General features: G+C 37.3%; 1 protein-coding gene and 1 long non-coding RNA gene across 3 annotated transcripts in view; one reads left to right on the top strand and one right to left on the bottom strand.

The window, feature by feature from the left end:
* LOC111155477 (minichromosome maintenance domain containing 2) overlaps nucleotides 1-12,388 on the top strand; it is a 29,199-nt gene extending 16,811 nt beyond the window's left edge. The window contains exons 12-14 of the mRNA XM_022515646.1: nucleotides 2,150-2,292; nucleotides 6,769-6,878; nucleotides 12,222-12,388. Of these exons, the coding sequence (XP_022371354.1) occupies nucleotides 2,150-2,292; nucleotides 6,769-6,878; nucleotides 12,222-12,388 (420 nt within the window). The remainder of the gene's footprint in view (nucleotides 1-2,149; nucleotides 2,293-6,768; nucleotides 6,879-12,221) is intronic.
* Nucleotides 12,389-14,340: 1,952 nt separating this feature from the next.
* LOC111155431 lies at nucleotides 14,341-17,580 on the bottom strand. Of its 2 annotated transcripts, XR_002641141.1 has the most exons (5): nucleotides 17,482-17,567; nucleotides 17,137-17,206; nucleotides 15,131-15,243; nucleotides 14,834-14,898; nucleotides 14,341-14,459 (listed from the first exon to the last, which is right to left on the bottom strand). It is a non-coding gene; the product is annotated as an uncharacterized LOC111155431 (long non-coding RNA). The 2 variants fall into 2 exon arrangements; XR_002641142.1 differs by lacking the exon at nucleotides 17,137-17,206 and having other exon boundaries at nucleotides 17,482-17,580.
* Between the last annotated feature and the right edge of the window lie 726 nt (nucleotides 17,581-18,306).

The raw sequence follows: 18,306 nt of genomic DNA, 5'->3' as shown, positions 1-18,306 counted from the left end.
AGGACCCTGAGCCAAAGGCAGATACTTAACTGACTGCACCACCCAGGTGCCCCAAGACAGAATCCTAAACAGGCTCCATGACCAACACAGAGCCCAACATGGGATGGGGCTCCATCTGACAGCCCTGAGGTCATGACCTGAACCAAAACCAAGAGTCGGATGCTCAACAGACTGAGCCACCCAGGCACCCCTGTTTGTTTTAATATATAAGAAAAAGGTAGTTAGTCTCTAGGAATTTGTGTGCTAAATATATAGATATACTAATGACCAGAGAAATTTTTGCCTAGTTTTTCTCTGAAAAACAAACAAAAACCCCTTGGGCTTTTTAATTAAGTCTTTACTGAATACTTTATACATATGAGCCTACTTCTGTTCTTTTATATTCTCACAGAAAAATAAATCTTTAAATAGTTTGTCATTTAAATGATATAAAAACAAGATACAAGAAACCATTAGGAGACAGTTTAAGTGCTAAACTGTGTGGTGCTAACTCTAAGTACTCTAAGTATTTTAGGAATTCAGGAAGGAAGATGTCAAGTAGAATGCAAGAGTTGGGAAGACTCAAGGAAGTGAGACTTTAGTTGATCCTTAAGAAAAAGTAAGAGTTAGATGACAGGAAGGATGGACATTTTAAACAGGAATGGAAGAAGGAGCAAAGACAAAAGTAGAAATGAATATACCTGGAAAACTATGAGAAGACTTAGTTGACTGGAACAAAAATTAGAGTCATTGGGATTAGGATTTGGCAAATTTACAATAAGCCATAAAGCTCAGGAAAAAAAAAAATTATAGTTGATTCATCAGACTGTAGAGAACAGTTGGACTTTACTAAGCCTGTGAAAGAGCAAAAATGATGTCTCCAAAAGATAAATCTGTCCATTATACGAAACAGATTGGGTGGAGTGTGTCACAGCCTGGGCTCTCCAGGAGGCTAACCGAGATGAGTTTAGAGTGTCATTGTTTACTCAGGAGTGCTCTTCTAGCTCTTCTATTAATACCTGTGGAAGGGAGGAGGAAGCAGGATTGGGCAGAGAAAGGAGTCAAGCTGTGACGCAGGCCCAAAGATAAACCTACACTGAGCTCTGGAGGTAAAGAGACCCACCACGGATTTCTTTGCTTTGGACAGAAATAGACTTTTTTGGTAGCACTTGCCCCACTTCTACCTCAGTCATTTGATATGGGCTGTCCTGAGGCATTCCCTAAAGAGGCTGACACCTGGAGGCCAATGCTGACAGTACTCCCAGGAGCTGGGAGCAAATCCTTTCCTGAAGGGAGAGACAGCTGGCACATTTCTGCGACTCCATGGGGTGAAAGCTAGAGAGGGCTACTGATATTATTAATAATATTATTGTCCAGTTCTGAAGGTCTAGAGGGAACTGTGAAGTATAAGGAGAATAAAGAAGACAGAACATATCAATACAGGACATATCTAGATCCTTTAAAAAGTTGTATTTAAAATATAATATTATGGTTAATAGTAACCTTAATATGATTAAATTTTCCTTTTGATTCTGCATTGAAAAAGCAGAAAACAAACAGGACGGTGAAAAGTCTGAAAATTATGTCACGGATTAAGGATTTAAGGGACTGGGAATCCTCAGGAAAAAAAGGCAAAAAAGCTCAGAGAAGACAGTGGTAATCATTATGTTGAAGGCTTGTTCTGTCCTGGAAAGTCCACCTTCATAGTGGTTAATACAGTGCCTCCCACATAGTAGTGTTCAGCAGGAGGGAGGGCAGGTAGCTCTAGGGCCCATGAGAGAAAGTCTTAAGGAAAAAAATTGTCAAAGAATTAAAGCTATTCAAAGGGAAATGAGCTGCAGGGGGAAGCCTCTCCCACTGAAAGGATCTAAGTGAGCCTTTTATTCCACTGGAAGCAGAGACCTGATCCTCATTGACATACATTGCACAGAACATTTCTGCGCTAAGAGGGAGGAAGAGATTATTCTGGCTAAACTTTAACAGTATTTACAAGACTATTTATAAGACTATGATTTTAAATGCTCAGTGACTTTGGGGATGGCCCCAGATATTTAACCAACTTTGATGTAAATAAAATATACAAACTTTGGATATTTGTAATATAGATTTTATAATAAAGTTTGGAAATTTCTTTTTTCTTAAGTTTGAATTTTTCACACTTTTAATTTAGCTGCTGGCTTTTGCGAAGAATTTGAATGTAGAATTCACTTTGGAGGCAGAAAGAATGATTCATGGCTATTATCTAGCAAGTCGAAGGATCAGAACAGATTCTATAAGTGGATCAAAACTGTCAGCTTCTGCATTAAAATACTTGTAGGTATTCAATCTAAAATTTTAAAACCAGTATTGACTTTTAAATGGCGTGTTTAATTTATTTATGTTGTACTTCTTTCTTTCTTTCTTTGATTGCTAGTTGTTTGGTTTATAATTTACCTTATTTCAAAAGGTTTTAAGGTGATATAACAATTCCTTTTGTTATATGGTTACATCATTTGAATGCCCAATACTTATTTTCATGAAAGTATTTTTTAATTGGAATCTCTGTATGGACTGGGTTTAAGTACACTGATTTCAAACGCAAATGATTGTTTTTTAAAATGTGGCTTTTTTATGTTCAGGTACTTTTTAGTTGAGCCTAGAAAAAATTCTTTTTCTTTTTATTTTTTTAACGATTTTATTTATTTATTTGACAGAGAGAGAGAGAGAGAGCGCGCGAGGGAGCACAAGTAGGCAGAGTGGCAGGCAGAGGGAGAGGGAGAAGCAGGCTCTCCGCTGAGCAGGAAGCCCAGTGCGGGGCTCCGTCCCAGGACCCTGGAATCATGACCTTAGCCAAAAGCAGCTGCTTAACCAACTGAGCCACCCAGGCACTCTGAAAAAATTTGTTTTAAGTACACTGCTCCCTGTACTTTTAAATACTTTAAAAGACTCATCTATTATTGTTCTTAGAGAAGTCATTTTATTTTGTTTTATTTTTTAAAGATTTTATTTATTTATTTGACAGACAGAGATCACAAGAAGGCAGGGAGGCAGGCAGAGAGGAGGAAACAGGTTCCCTGCTGAACAGAGAGCCCCGCCTGATGAGCCTATGATCCAAAGGCAGAGGCTTTAACCCAGTGAGCCACCCAGGCACCCTAAGAAATCATTTTAAAAAACTAATTTTTATAAAAGTAAAGTATGGACACAGTAAAAGAAAAGTCCGAAATAATGAGTACGGTGTCCAGCTAACTCTACCCATTGCTGTCCCAATCTCTAGAGAGATAATCACTGTTAACAGTTTTTTGTGTTCTTCCAAAAATTATCCATTCAAATACTAGCAGGTACAAACATATGTAATTTAAATATATGATGTATATTTTATTTGAATATGTTACATATTTTAGATGAATATGTTACTTAAACATATTATATGTATAGATGGTTCCTGACTTAAGACGGTTTTATGATTTTTCAGCTTCATAGTTGTGTGTGAAAGTGGTGTGAAATGTACACATTCAATAGAAATCATACTTTGAATTTAGAATTTCTGTCTTTTTCCCAGCTAGCAATATGCAGTAGGATACTCTCTCCTACTGGGCAGCGACAGTTGGGCTGTAGTTCTTAGTCTGCTACGAGATTAAAAGGGTAAACAAATGGTACACAAACAACCATTCTATATCCTTACAGCCACTCTTTGGTTCACTTTCAGTGCAGTATTCAGTAAATTATGTGAGATAGTCAACATTTCATTATAAAATTAGCTTTGTTTAGATGATTTTACCCAACTGTAGGCTAATGTAAGTGTTTTCAGAATGTCTAGGGTAAGCGATGTTTGGTAGGCTAGGCGTATTAAATGCATTTTTGACTTATGATATTTTCAGTTTACAGTGGGTTTACTGGGATGTAAACCCATTATAAGTTGAGAAAGATCTAAATATAAAAATCTATCTATATGAATAGATATGTAAATATCTATCTCTATATTCATATAGCTCTGTATGAGTACAGAGATAGATATTTTCCTTTTGCCCAAATGGAATCATGAATGATTTACATATTGTATTATAATACTATCAGAACATAAGGAATTACGTTATTCTGTACTGTGTTCCAGTGTGGCTGTACCATAATTTAAACAGTCCCCTATTGATAAACCATTATGTCATTTGCTATAAATTAATGTGTAATTTCAAACAAATCATGAAGTAGGACCAGAAGTAGAATAATCCATTAAATAAATAAATAAATATCTTGTTATAACTGCAATATAAAATAAGTGAAGGACTGGCAGGAAATGTCAGATATAGGTCTACAAGAGATAAATATGTTTAATTAACTTTCCTAGCTGTATATTTATCTTCATAGAGCTGAAAAAATTCCTGAAAATAAGAGAAGGTAGACATCAGCTGTCATGTTTTAAAATGGTGAATGGAATTTTGTAATGTTTGCCATTTTCTGAAGGAATATTTAAAATACTCAAATCAGGGGTGCCTTGCTGGCTTAGTTGGTGAACGATGCAACTCTTGATCTTGGGGTCACGAGTTCAAGCCCCACATTGGGCATGGAGCCTACCTAAAAAAATTATTTTTACTTTAATTAATTAATTTTAAAGGGGTTCCTTTTTTAAAGATTTTATTTATTCACTTGATAGAGGGAGCACAAGCAGGGGGACAGAAAGAGAGAGAGGGAGAAACAGGCTCCCTGCTGAGCTGGGTGGGAGCCTGACATGGGACTTGATCGCAGGACCTGAAGATCATGACCTGAGCCAAAGGCATACGCCTAAGCATCTGAGCCACCCAGGCGCCTCCAAAAAAAATTTTTTTTAAAAAGAAAATAAAATACACAAATCAGTACTTAAATACTCAAAATCTTGAAAATCCTATTGTCTCATTTTTTCCCTCTGTAGCAAAAAGATACTTCTTTAAACTCATATAGCCTCAGTTTACATTTGACTATATTGGTACAAAAATAAAGCAGAGTTAAATTCAATGTAATAACTCCACTTCTTCCCATTGTAGAAATAAACACTAGAGTTGGAGATGGGGTTTATGAAATAGCAAAGTAAATGAACTCAGAAGAGTCCTAAACTTTAAATTTTTCTCCTGCTTCTTTAAACAGGTACCTAATAACACCATCCTTGCTTTTTTGGAGTAGAGCTGAATAGTACTCTCTTCTCTTTCCCTGAAGGGTCTTATACGTATTCTGTTGTGGTCAACATTTTTAGGAGGAGCTTAGGTGAGGACATCAGGAACATGATAGTCAGATCTGAAAATAAACAACTCTGGAGAGATCTTCATAGACTCAAATGATGATCTTGGTCTAACCAAGTATGAATGGATAAGAAAAGGTTGATGTCTTTTTTCTTTTTTTTAAAGCTTTTATTCATTTGACAGACAGAGATCACAAGTAGGCAGAGGGGCAGGCAGAGAGAGAGAGAGGGGAAAGCAGGCTCTCTGCTGAGCAGAGAATCTGATGCAGGGCTCGATCCCAGGACCCTGAGATCATGACCTGAGCTAAAGGCAGAGGCTTAACCCACTGAGACACCCAGGCGCCCCATGGTTGATGTCTTAATATGAAAAAGACTTGAGATTTCATTCTTGTTATGTTTAATATGGGTAAACAATGTAATATGGCTGTTAATGAATTCAGGTTGTGTAATAGAATATAGTATCTAGAGTAAAAAAAAAAAAAATGCTAGTTCTGCCTCACCTCTGCATTGCTGGTTAAATCACACCTGTAGTACTATACTGAAAAAGAATATTAGCCAAATCTGGTCATGAGGAAAGTAGCCAGAATAGTGAAGGGCCTGAAAATTACATCTTACAACACAGTAAAAGAGCTAGGAATATTTTATCTTAGAGAAAAGAAAACATAGGGCAAATAGGAAAGTTGTCTTTGAATATTTGAAGAGCTGTCATATTTAAGAAGTATTAGGTTTGTTTTATAATCGCAGAAAATAAAACTAGGGACCAATGGATAGAAATTTCAGTGAAACCAATTTCAGCTTTAATTTATATAATCTTTGTGGGTGAGTCCCAAAATTTTCAAGTGCTATATTTGAAATTATAATAACTGTGAATTATTATTGTTCCCATTTTATACCTGAGCTTCAAAAAAATTCCAGAAAGTAAATGATATATATGAAGTCACACAGCTAGAAAATTCTAAAGACTTAGCCCGTGTTTTCTGATTTCCAAGCTCAGCGATCATCAAATACATTACATATACCTAATGAGAGCTTGAGGGAAATTTTTTAGGTAATCACAGGTTAATTTAAAAATAAAAGATAAAGGACTGGATTCCTAGCGAGCCCTAGGAAAAGTTCAGAAGAGACTGGACAATAAGAAGCCTGGGATATTGTAGAGAAAATTGAATTATCTAATAGGAGTCCAACTTTGAGGTCTCTTCCAAAACTAAAATTTCAAGATTCTATGAGGTCTTTAAATAGATGAAGAACTGGAAGAAAACACCAAAGATATCTATAAGAGATATTTAGTTAGGTTAATTTTCCCAACTTTGTATTTATCTGAACAGAACTTGGGGAAAAGGGTGTAGAATAATAAAAATGAAGATAAGTCAGGGTGGAAACCAAGTCTTTGATAACAAGTCAGGATATTTGCTTTTTCTGGAATAGTCTATTGAACTTAGTAGGAAAAACATGCTTTGAAAAGAAACTAAATTTTTTTAAAGTAAAAATAAGCTAATCTTTAAAGTATGGCTTATGTACACATATGTCTTGGTTTGTTCCTGCCAAAATATATATTATCTTTATAATATCAACATATTTTGATTAGCGTATATTTTCTTTTTCAGAGTTTCCCTAGCTGAAGCCCATGCTCGACTGAACTTAAGGAGTAAAGTGCTTAAAGGAGATGCACTGATTGCAGCCTTATTATTTGAAACATCTCTCACACTGAAATATGGTAATCTATTAAATTTGTTAATGGTCACTATAAATAATTATATTTAAATATTCTTAGTCTGTTAAAATAAAATGTTATATGTATTTTAAATATTATTTTAAAGAATAATAAATTTTTATCAGATAAGGCCTGTTTGAATTTGAACACTTACTAATTGTTTATAGGTAGTATCATCTGTTAAGTTGCTTATTGTGTATGATTGCTTGGATATTTGTACTTTTGCAACGCTTTTAGAATTCTGTAAAAACATGTACTTAATACAACACAGGAGGTGATTTTAAATTCATCTTCCTTTTAAAATAGCATGTAACATTTAATTGTCAAGCAGTCCCCCTCAATGGGACATTTAGCACATAGCTAAAGAAAATGTGATCATCTGGCATCACCACCTTTCTGAATTGCTAGCTATACTAACCCTGTGACTATAGCATTTAATTATTTGAAATTAATTTGAGCTTATTATGGTTTTGCTAATAAAAACATTAAAGGGCTCTTAGGGTAAGAGTAAAGAGAGTTATTCTCACAAAGGTCTTTGTTGAATTGGATGAGACATTAATTTTGATAAAATATAACCATCCTTGAAACCAAACTTTGGTTCCAACCTTAGGAATTAAAGTATGTATTAACATTGGCTTTTCTGTGTATGTATGTTCAGTGCTTAAATTTGCCTTAAATTCAGTTTATATGATAATAACTTTTTGCAGAGATTCCTTAGAACATTAGAACTTTGTTCTATAATTATCTAAATCAAGCATTCTTAACCTGAAATTCATGAATACTTAGAGAGTTCTAGGGGCTCGTGAATCTCTAAATTCTATAAAAATTTTTATGTGTATGTGCTTTATACGTTTTTGCTTAGAGAAATGAATAGTAAGTTTTATGAAGTATATCTTATAGGTCTGTGATCTCCATAAAAAGTTAATTATCATCCTGAATTAATTTTATGTACTAAGAGAGTAAAATATTGGTTCCCAACCAGCCCTAAGTAAGAGGAATGATATAAAAATATTTTTTGGATACAGAAACTAATAGATTGTGCTCATGAACTAGATTTAGAAGCTGGGACAGAGGGTAGAGGGAAGAATTAAGGAAATCTCCCAAACTTCTGCCTTGAGCAACTGAGTGAATCATGGTGCCATTTACCAAGTCTAGGAAAAAAGGAGAAGAAAGGTAGGGAGAAAAACCAAATGATAGTTACAAGTTTGAGGCATCCTACATAGGTACCAATAGACATACAAGAATCTGGAGTTTAGATGAGAATTCTAATTTAGAAATTTAATTTGGGAACCATCAGCACAGAGATGGCACTCGTAGCCATGGAATGGATGAAATCACTTGAAATCACCTAGAAAGAGATTATACTAAGAACTCCAAGGACTGCCCTTGAAGAATTTCAATATTTAGAAATGCCCTTGAAGAATTTCAATATTTAGAAATGGGGTTGAGTTAGGAGGAACTAACAAAGGACACTGAGAAGTAGCAGCTAAAATATAGAAAGAAAATCACGTGTAGTTATAGAAGATTAGATTTGGCAATCTAGAGGGTAGAGTGTCTGTGATCAGAGCTACTTCAGTGGAGTGGGATTTGGGTGGGATACACACAGACAACTTTGAGATGTTTGACTCTAAAGATGAGGAAGAAAAATAGGGTATTATCCAGAGAAGGATGTGTGGTCCAAGAAAGGATAATTTTTTTTTTAAGATTTTATTTATTTATTTGACAGAGAGAGGGAGAGAGAGAGCAGCAAAGGGAGAAGGAGAAGCAGACTCCCTGCTGAGCAGGAACCCCGATGTGGGACTCAATCCCAGTACCCCAGGATCATGACCTGAGTCAAAGGCAGATGCTTAACGACTAAGCCACCCAGGTGCCCTAGTTGGTTTTTTTGTTTGTTTGATTTTTGGGGTTTTTTTTTTAAGAATAAATAGATCTGGGGCGCCTGGGTGGCTCAGTGGGCTAAAGCCTTTGCCTTCAGCTCAGGTCATGATCTCAGGGTCCTAGAATCAAGCCTTGCATCCGGATCTCTGCTCAATAGGGAGCCTGCTTTCCCCTCTCTCTCTCTCTGCCTGCCTCTCTGCCTGCTTGTGATCTCTGTCAAACAAATAAATAAAATCTTAAAAAAAAAAAAAAGAATAAGTAGATCTTATGATGTGCAATAAATAGGGAGTAAACAAATGACACTACAGAACTGGGGGAAGATCAAAGGAGTAAAATCCTTAAAAAGGTGAGAGAGGATGGGATCCACAGCACAAGTGAAAGAATTGGCCTCTAATAGAAAAGACAGTTCATTTTATAGGAGGGAAGACAAATGGATACAGAATTAGTTCTGTAGATTTGGTCACATACTCTACACAAGGTCATCAGCTAAAACAAAATGTTTGAGGAGAGAAGAATGGAATATAATAGTCATGTTGTGGGGGACAGTTGTGCTAGACAAACCCAGCAGGGTTGTCTGGCAGTGCAAGTTCCCATCCAGCTGACGTTTCTGTGGTTCATTTAAAGTGAAACCAAGAAATGCCAATTAGGTGATTTTCTGCCTAGCAGCCCAAGTGCAAGCATAAAGCAAATGTGCTCGTGCAGAGTTGAGGTTTTAATATTTGAGTGTGACAGAGTATTGTAGAGGGGCAAAGAAGTTGGGGGACTGGCTTGGCAGAGATTCTTCCTTTAAAAGGAGGAAGTGAGGGACACGTTGGCTCAGTTGGCTAAGGTGCTGCCTTCAGCTCAGGTCATGATCCCAGGGTCCTGAGATTGAGTCCTGCGTTGGGCTCCTTGCTCTGCAGGGAGCCTGCTTCTCTCTCTCTGCCTCTGCCTGCCACTCTGCCTGCTTGTGCTCTCTCTCTCTGATAAATAAATAAATAAAATATTTAAAAAAAATTTTTTTAAATAAATAAGTAAATAAATAAGAAGAGTGAATTGAAGAAAGCTGATTAGAGGCCTTGGAGATAAAAGACCTGGAAGCTGGAAGTATAAAAGGTAGTGCAGGGAAGAGGGACATCTGAACTAATGGTTTTGAAGTAAGTTTTTGGTGATCAGTTTCCTGTGACCTTCCTATGCATAGTGGAGGTAGAAGGGAAAAGGTCAAGACTGGGAGGTCTGAAGTTAAAGAAATAATTCACATGGAAATCATGGAAAGGCAAGCATTAGGGAAGAGAAGAGATTATGAGCCTTGTGCTGAGAACTGGTTGATGACTTTACCATGGAAGAGAAAGGGTAATAAAGCCAGGTGGCACTAGACATTAGAGGAAAGAAAGAGAAAAGCAGGGTTGAGAATGATCTGGTCTTGCTACAGAGGGGCAGCAAGTTAGGCACTGTCTCTGTCTTGTGATAGTAAGGTATGAGGTGTTTTGAGAAAAAGCAGCTTCATCTGAGACAGCCACGGGGAAGAAAGCAGTGTCTCAAGGGACAGCAAAGATTCAGGTAATATAAAGGAAGTAGTAAAGGGAACAGTCACAGAAGTCTGAGGCTACAGAAATCTGAGGCTATATAATTGTTAATTGATGACAGACGGCTCTAGGAAAAGTGACACTCTCTGCTTGGCTACCCACTCTACATCTGGCCAGTCACAGTGTGACTATTCACTGTTCCCTGTTCATTCAATGAATCAACAACGAAACAGAATTTAAGAGCTTAATTCCTACAGTAACAGCCAGTTCTTTTTTTCTTTTAAACTGTGGTAAAAAATATCTAACATTTACTATCTTAACCATTTTTAAGTATACAGTTCAGTGGTATTAAGTACATTCACACTGTTGATACCATCCTTCTCTATAACCTTTTCATTTACCCTAACTGAAACTCTGTATCCAATAAACAGTAACTCCCCAATCTCCCCCTCCCCCAGGCCCTGGCAACCACCATTCTTCCTATTTTTATAAATTTGACTTCTCTATGTACCTCATATAAGTGGAATCATGTGTTTGTCCTATTTTGTCCTGCTTGCTTCACTTAGTATAATGTCCTCAAGGTTTATCCATGTTGTAGCATGCATTAGAATTTCTTTCTTGTTCAAGACTGAATATTCTAGTGTATGTGTATATGTATGTATGTATACACACACACACATTTTCTTTATCCATTCATTCAACAATGGACCTTAGATTGCTTTTACCTTTGGCTATTGTGAATAATGCTATTAACCTGAGTATACACTTACCTCTTTGAGACCTTGGTTTTAAATCTTTTGGGTATATACCCATAAATGAAATCACTGGATCATATAGTAATTTTTTGGATAAAACACCATACTGTTTTCCATAGGATTGTACATTTTACATTCCCACCAACAGTGCACAAGGACTTTGCCAACATTTCATTTGCTTTTCTTCACAAACTTAACATTTGCTTTTTTTTTTTTTTTGTAGTGGCCATCCTTATGGATGTGAGGCAGTATCTCAGCATTTTCCTAAAGTGATGTTGACCATCTTTTCATGTTGCCTATTGGCTATTTGTATATCTTTTTTGGAAGAATGTCTGTTTCTCTTTTGCCCATTTCTGAATTGGGTTGTTTTATTCTTGTTGAGTTGTAGATCCCCTATTAGATATGATTCTCAAATATTTTCTCCTATTCCATGGGTTGCCTTTTCACTCTGTTGATTATGTTTGATGCACAAGTTTTTTATTTTGAAGTAGTCTGATTTACCAGTTTCTTCTTGTTCCCTGTGCTTGTAATGTTGTATTCAGGAAATCACTGCCAAATCCAATGTCAAGAAGCATTTCCCCAATTTTTTGTTTTTTAGTTCTTATGTTTTAGTCTGCTATAAGGTAAGGGACCAACTTCATTTTTTTTTATGTGGATATTGTTTTCCCAGTACCATTTGTTGGAAACTGTCCTTTCCCCATTGGTCTTGGCACCCATATAAAAAATCATCTAACCATATATTTGAGGGGTTATTTTCAGGCTTTATATTCTATTCCATAGGCTGATGTCTGCCTTTATGTCAATGGTTTTAAATAATTGAAAAACATACAATGATGTCTTTATCCTCAGTCATCCATTTAACCTTTATCAAAGTGTTTCCATACCTTCTAATACCTTCTCTCCCTACTTCTTCCACCTCCTCACATCACTACTCAGGTTCAAAACTGTAATGACTACATCAACAGATAACAAATTTCTATAGTTTCTGAACTTTAAAATGTAATCAACGTTATTTCTTCTTGGCACTGGTAAGTTTGTGCATGTACTGAAACTATCTCATGAGTCTCAAAAACAGGTCAGCTTTAAATGATTATTGAAATATTCTATTCAATAGGTCAGAACTTAATTTTAAAACATACTATTTTGTTGAAAAACATTTAGCATTTGAAGGAATTCTCATTAACACTTTTTTTTCCTTCTTTACTTAGGGGCCGCTGTATTTTGTGTTGCTCCAAATGCAGTATTTCCATTTGAATTGTATAATGAAGAGTATTTAGAGCAAAGGGACATCTATCTGACTCAGTGCCAACAGCAGCTCCAACAGTTTATTACCACATATGGACCTGGGACAGCTCTTTTCACTAGCGATGAATAGCCAATCTGAGGATATTTTCTTCATATTTAAGCAGTATAAAAGTGTGATTTTGAAGTAATGCTTCAGGTAATACTATGTATAATAATACATTAGAATGCTACCCTAAATGTATGAAATATGGTCTCAATATGAAAAACTTACAAACCAAGCAATGTTAAAAAAATCACTTTTATGTAGTTCCCTCTATTTGTCACAAGATGGCAACAACACTTTAAATGAAAATATTTACCTACAAGTCATTTTAAACCATTTTTCATGCACCTGTGAACTGGACAAGAGCAATTTCTATAAACAGAAGCCTCAAATTTAAGATTTCATACTGTATTATATACTGTTATGTCCATTATATCATTTTGGAAGCCCTAATTATGGAATAAGGGAAAGCTTGGATATTCCCCATTTTTTAAGCCAGGTTAAATGAAAAAGTAATTTAAATCAAAGGGCAAGAATTGGCTCTTTAAACCTAATTGGTTACAGGAAAGGTACCAAAAGGCAAAGAAACCAATCTGCAAATCCTTTGTTTTTGGAGGGAAAAGATCTACTCTGAAAGGTGGGGCAGGGGTGGGTTGGGGAGAGTAAGACCGAGAAAATATGCTTAACTTGTAAAATCCCCAAATCCTTTTCATTTTTCAAAGCTTAAGAGAAATTATAAAATAAAATTTTAAAAATACATATAAAATAAATAAATCTTACTGAAAGGAAAATGTCATTACAAAATTGCCAAAATTTCACCCAGATACTACCATGCTGATTCTTTAGAAACTGTTACCTCATGGAGCTTTTTAACCATAAAGATGGGACAGGTTTCTCTATGGACCTTTGACAAATCATTCAAAAATAGTGAATATACACTAGTCACAGATACTCCTGTTTAGAAAGCAAAGCTAGTTTTCAAAAACAATTTACATATTGAAGTTCTGTAATTCTAGTTAAGACCTTATTTTGTGGCATCTTTGTTGCTATACAGGTTTTGTACTGTTTGACTTGCCATATTGAAATTGTAACTTGGATAAAGGCAGGTCATTATATACTGTGGGACTCAAGAGGGGAAAAGCAAGATTTACCTAAACCTCCAGTTAGGAATTGTTTTAGAATTTTTTTGGAAACTTCTATTTACTTGAGAACAAGCATAAAAGGGGCGTGAGAGGGAGAAGCAGACTCCCCGCTTAGTAGAGAGCCCAATGTGGGACTCAATCTCAGGACCCTGAAATCATGATCTGAGCCAAAGGCAGACACTTAACCGACTGAGCCACCCAGGCAGTCCCTAGTTTTAGAATTCTTGTAAATCCTCAAGTACTGGACAGACTGGACAGTTGTCCAATCACTATTTTCCTTAATGTAACATTATTTGTTCTAGTAATGGATCAGAATTATTTTTTTCAGAGCAATTGTTTTTTTTTTTTTATTTTATTATTAAGATTTACTCATGAGCGAGAATGAGGGAGGGGGAGCAGAGGGAGAGGAGAGCCTAAGCATACTCCATGCTTAGTGCAGAGCCTGATGCTGGGTTTTATCTCACAACCTGAGAAGAAACCAAGAGTCAGATGCCCAACTAACTGCACTACCTAGGTACCCCAGGGTTACTTTTTTATTCAAAGGTAAAAACAATAAGATTTAAATTTTAAACAAATTCCACAGGTCATAAGGCGATTCCAAAATACTTGTTTTTTAGGTATAATAGCAGGTTCTGGGGGAAACCTTATGGTTATCTAGTTTGCTGAAATCCCCTAAGGCAAGAAAGGGCAGGAGAACTGGAGGTACTAGAATGTCTCCCTGGGTGACTGCCTTCTCAAAGGGAATCATCCACAAATGAGCTAGTTATTGACAAGAACACAGTATCCTTAAAGGATGTTAAAAACAAGTCTGACTAGTGATTATGAAAATGGAGCGGTTTAGAGATATTTAAAAGGTAACAGGCATTACTGACCAGCAATTACAAGTACTCAAAGATGTATTTTTCTACATCGTTTATTGTGAAGTGATCAATGTTAAATAAAATATTAATTTTATTATCTGTTTCAATTCATGTCTTCTTGACCAATTCTTCATTTCTCCTTCCAACTGCATGCCTCTACAAAAAAAAAATCAGAAACCAATAGTGAAAAAAAAATCAAGAATCAAAAAGAAACCATACTTCTGACATACACAATTTTTTTTAAAAGATTTTATTTATTTATTTGACAGAGAGAGATCACAAGTAGATGAAGAGGCAGGCAGAGAGAGAGAGAGGGAAGCAGGATCTCTGCCGAGCAGAGAACCCGATGCGGGACTCGATCCCAGGACCCTGATATCATGACCTGAGCCGAAGGCAGCGGCCTAACCCACTGAGCCACCCAGGCGCCCCATACAGACAATTTTAACAGGAAATGGCGCTAGCCCACTGGAGTTTCAGATACTTTTGAATTATTAATAGCTGTGATTACTTGACAAATCATAATTACTTACTTGAGGCAATGAATTTTAACCATGACAGTTTTGGACTTGAATATTCATCTGCAGCTACCTATACGCTGAAAAGAACATTTCACCCATTTTAATTAAAAATTGCATTATACTTGTGTAATTCACCTCAACAATATAGGTTACTGGCATCTCAGTCTTAAAATTATTTCTTCAAAGAAACCCTCAGCTGGGTAAACGGCAAAAAGTAATTTAAGTCATCATTGTGCCAGCTTTAATTTAAACCTATGTAAAAAATGTATTAAACATTAAAAAGCACACAATTAACACTAAATTTGGTACCTCATTACGTGCAGTTGTGCTCCTAGTGGTTTTATCACAGCCATCCTGTAAGCAGTTTCTGGAAAACATCAGGATGACCTTCATTCATCTTCACCTCATAGGCTCTGCTGCACCTGGAAATTAAAGTATTTTGAGTTCTCATTTGTACTTGCATCCATTTGTTTGGCATCTAATATGTAAAAATGGTCCAATAAGATTTTTTCCTTCTTATCAGGAACCATAAATGCAGTAATATTTGCAACCTTCCTGACTCCCAACTAACTTCTTAATAAAAACCACGTTTTTCCATATAGTGGAAAATTTTTCTGTTGTTTAACACACCTCTAATGAGCAAAGTATTTTCTGCTTAATTCTTTTTTTGATAGTCAAAACAGATAAACCCCAAATTTAAAATCTCTATAATGATTTGAGCATTTTATTATTTTTGACTGTTCGGGCCCTAATAATTCTATAAATGACCTTTCCAAGCTGGAAATGGGTTTATTAGCATGAACAGGAAAAATGGTGGATACATATGATGGTTCTTTACTGTGGTAGTATCGATTTTAAGACATGATGGTCCTAATGAGTACCTGGCCATTGCTTTTCTGTCTCAGAGCTTGACAAGGATGAGATATGAATCAGGTTAAAGGTTAGATATATAAAAACAAGTGTGCAGACCTCCAACCAAAGCATCACAATGGCAAATCTAATATAGTTTTACAGCAGATACATTATGTTGGCATCATTATTGGGACAGTCTTGTGGAATTAAGTCCCAGGTTGCCTGAAAGCACACTTAGGCAGTGCAAAGGGAATGGCCAGGACCACAGATCATATCCCACAGCACCCAGGAGGATAAATCATTGAACCAGACAGCTACTGGAAATGATTTATGAAGACACAGCAAATGCTGGACCTTGCAAAACAATTTATCATTTTCAAGTCTGGAAATAATTTCACATAATCAATATTAGGAACACAAACTATTAGTTATGAATAATTCCAACTGGAAAATTTCAGTGTAATGAGATTCATGAAAACTACTGACAACTATATGCATAATCCCATCTGTGTAGCCTCTAAGAATGTTTAGAGATAAACGTATCTGGAATTAAACTATCTGTCCCACTCAGCTAAAAAAGCGGAGAGCGACAAAAAACCCAGATAACAGGCGTCTCAGGATGGAAGGCAGGAGAATGGGACGGGAAAGAAATGAGATGCTATTGTATTGGTAAAATCACAATTAATGGTTTGGTACCCTCTGTATTTATTATGCTTCAGGAATTACCTACATTATCAATATTTTTACCAAACATTAGACTGAAAATTTTTTTAAAATCCCAATATTTATCAATAAAAATTGGCTTCAAGCCCCTTAGGCCTCAAAATAATGACTAATACCAAATTTAAACTATTTTGCAGCCATCACACTTGCCTTGTTGTCAGCAACGTATTCGGAGAGGGAACAACAAACCACAGGATTTCACCAAGTCTCGTAGAAGAAGTATTCATTAATAACTTGTTTTTGAATAGGCAGTATTTTTCCAGTCTCCTAGCGGCTGACCTGGTTTCTTCCCTCTTAGGTCCAGAAATACACATCTCTATACAAACGCAAACATCTAAGGGTAGATAGAGCAGGCATTTATGGCCTGTGGGGCGGGGGCGGGGATCTATACAGTACGTGTTGTTCTCCAACTTCAATACCACGTCTCTGGCCTATCTAGAAAGGAAAACTCACAAATGCGACTACTTAACTGTACTAAATCCCTACGAGAACTGTTCCTAAACTGTTAACAATTTTAAATGCCAATCACAAAGTATAGTTAAATAAAGGTTGTCCTAACTTCCTGGAGCTAATCCTTTCCCGATTTTACAAAACGCTCCCTTACTAGGGGTAAATACGCAGCCCATTTAGCAGACCTTAAAACCGTCTAGGCTGCACACAAGGCTTTGCAGGAGATACAAAAGGGCTCCGGAGAAGGGCCGGGGGGAGCACTAAACCTACCCGCCGTACCCTCTACCCACCTCGGAACGACCTGAATCTGAGAAGACGCTTTATTAATTCTTGAGGTTAGAACAGTTGAAGCCAGGGTTACTAAAAGAGAAGGGTCAGGTTAAGAGTCGCGTCTGGTTATTCAAAAAATGCGACAGAGCCAACGACCGGGAAGTAAGCTCCAGCCGCGTCCACTTAGCCGGGATAGGGGGGAGGAGGCAGCCTCCCGGACCGACCATTCCGCTGAGCTTCGGCAAGGGTCAGAAGCCCTGGGCGCGGGCACCAAAGGTCAGAAGGCCTGAGGCAGGCATGGCTTCCGGCACGGAATCAGGTTCCCGGCAGGGAACAGGAGGAACTAAAACCGCGAGGACTCCCACCTCGAAGAGCCCTGCGACTGGCCCGCAGACGCTGCCACCCGGCCCGCTTGGCCGACGGGGCCTCACACACCCTCATCCTTCGGTGGCCGCACGGAAAAGAAAGCACAGCTTCTTCCGCCGCCCTTTCGGCGCTTCGGGCCCCGCCTCTTCCGGTGTTGGCCCCGCCCCTGTTTGGGGGATCTGCTGGGGCGTTCGCCTGGCCGCGGAGCCCCAGCTGAGAGCTGGGATTGGTAGTCTGTTTTGGAGCCCCAGCATCTGGCCAAACGTGTGGCGGAGCCGAGAGGTCTGGCATCTCCGCCTGCGGTGAAATGCCACAATGTAAGTTCATACTGGGGGGACTTTTGGAACTCTGTAGAGGCTTTCAGGGCTCACGAGGACTTCACGTAGAGCGATTTCACTGAGCATGCAAAAATAAAAACCCAGTTTATAATGGGCCGAAGAGAGCGGAAAATGCTCCAGAATGGAAGGGTCTCCCATTCCTAGTACAATATATTTGCTTAGTCTTTTACTCTCACACGTAGTTCGGTGCGTAAAAAACTGGTGGTATTGGACATCCCAATTTAGAGTAAGGATCTCTCTCATTCGCTCCCTGGAAATAAATAAATAAATAAATAAATAAAATCTTTAACAACAACAGCAAAGAAAGAGAATATATTTATCACCCCCAAACATTTTCTCATGCTTCTTTATAATGTCTCTTTCATGCCCTCCAAACCCCTCCTGCAAAACCCATCCCCAAACAACCACTGACTTTCTTTCTCTCACTATACATCAGTTCGCATTTTTCTATAATTTGCTTAAATGCAATCGTATACTATGTACTCT

Source organism: Enhydra lutris, unplaced genomic scaffold (genome assembly GCF_002288905.1).
Source record: "Enhydra lutris kenyoni isolate GAN:26980312 unplaced genomic scaffold, ASM228890v2 scaffoldscaffold41, whole genome shotgun sequence".
In the NCBI taxonomy this organism is placed as follows: Eukaryota; Metazoa; Chordata; class Mammalia; order Carnivora; family Mustelidae; genus Enhydra; species Enhydra lutris.
The sequence above is the reverse complement of the archived record's forward strand: the minus strand, read 5'-3'. Positions and strand labels throughout refer to the sequence as shown.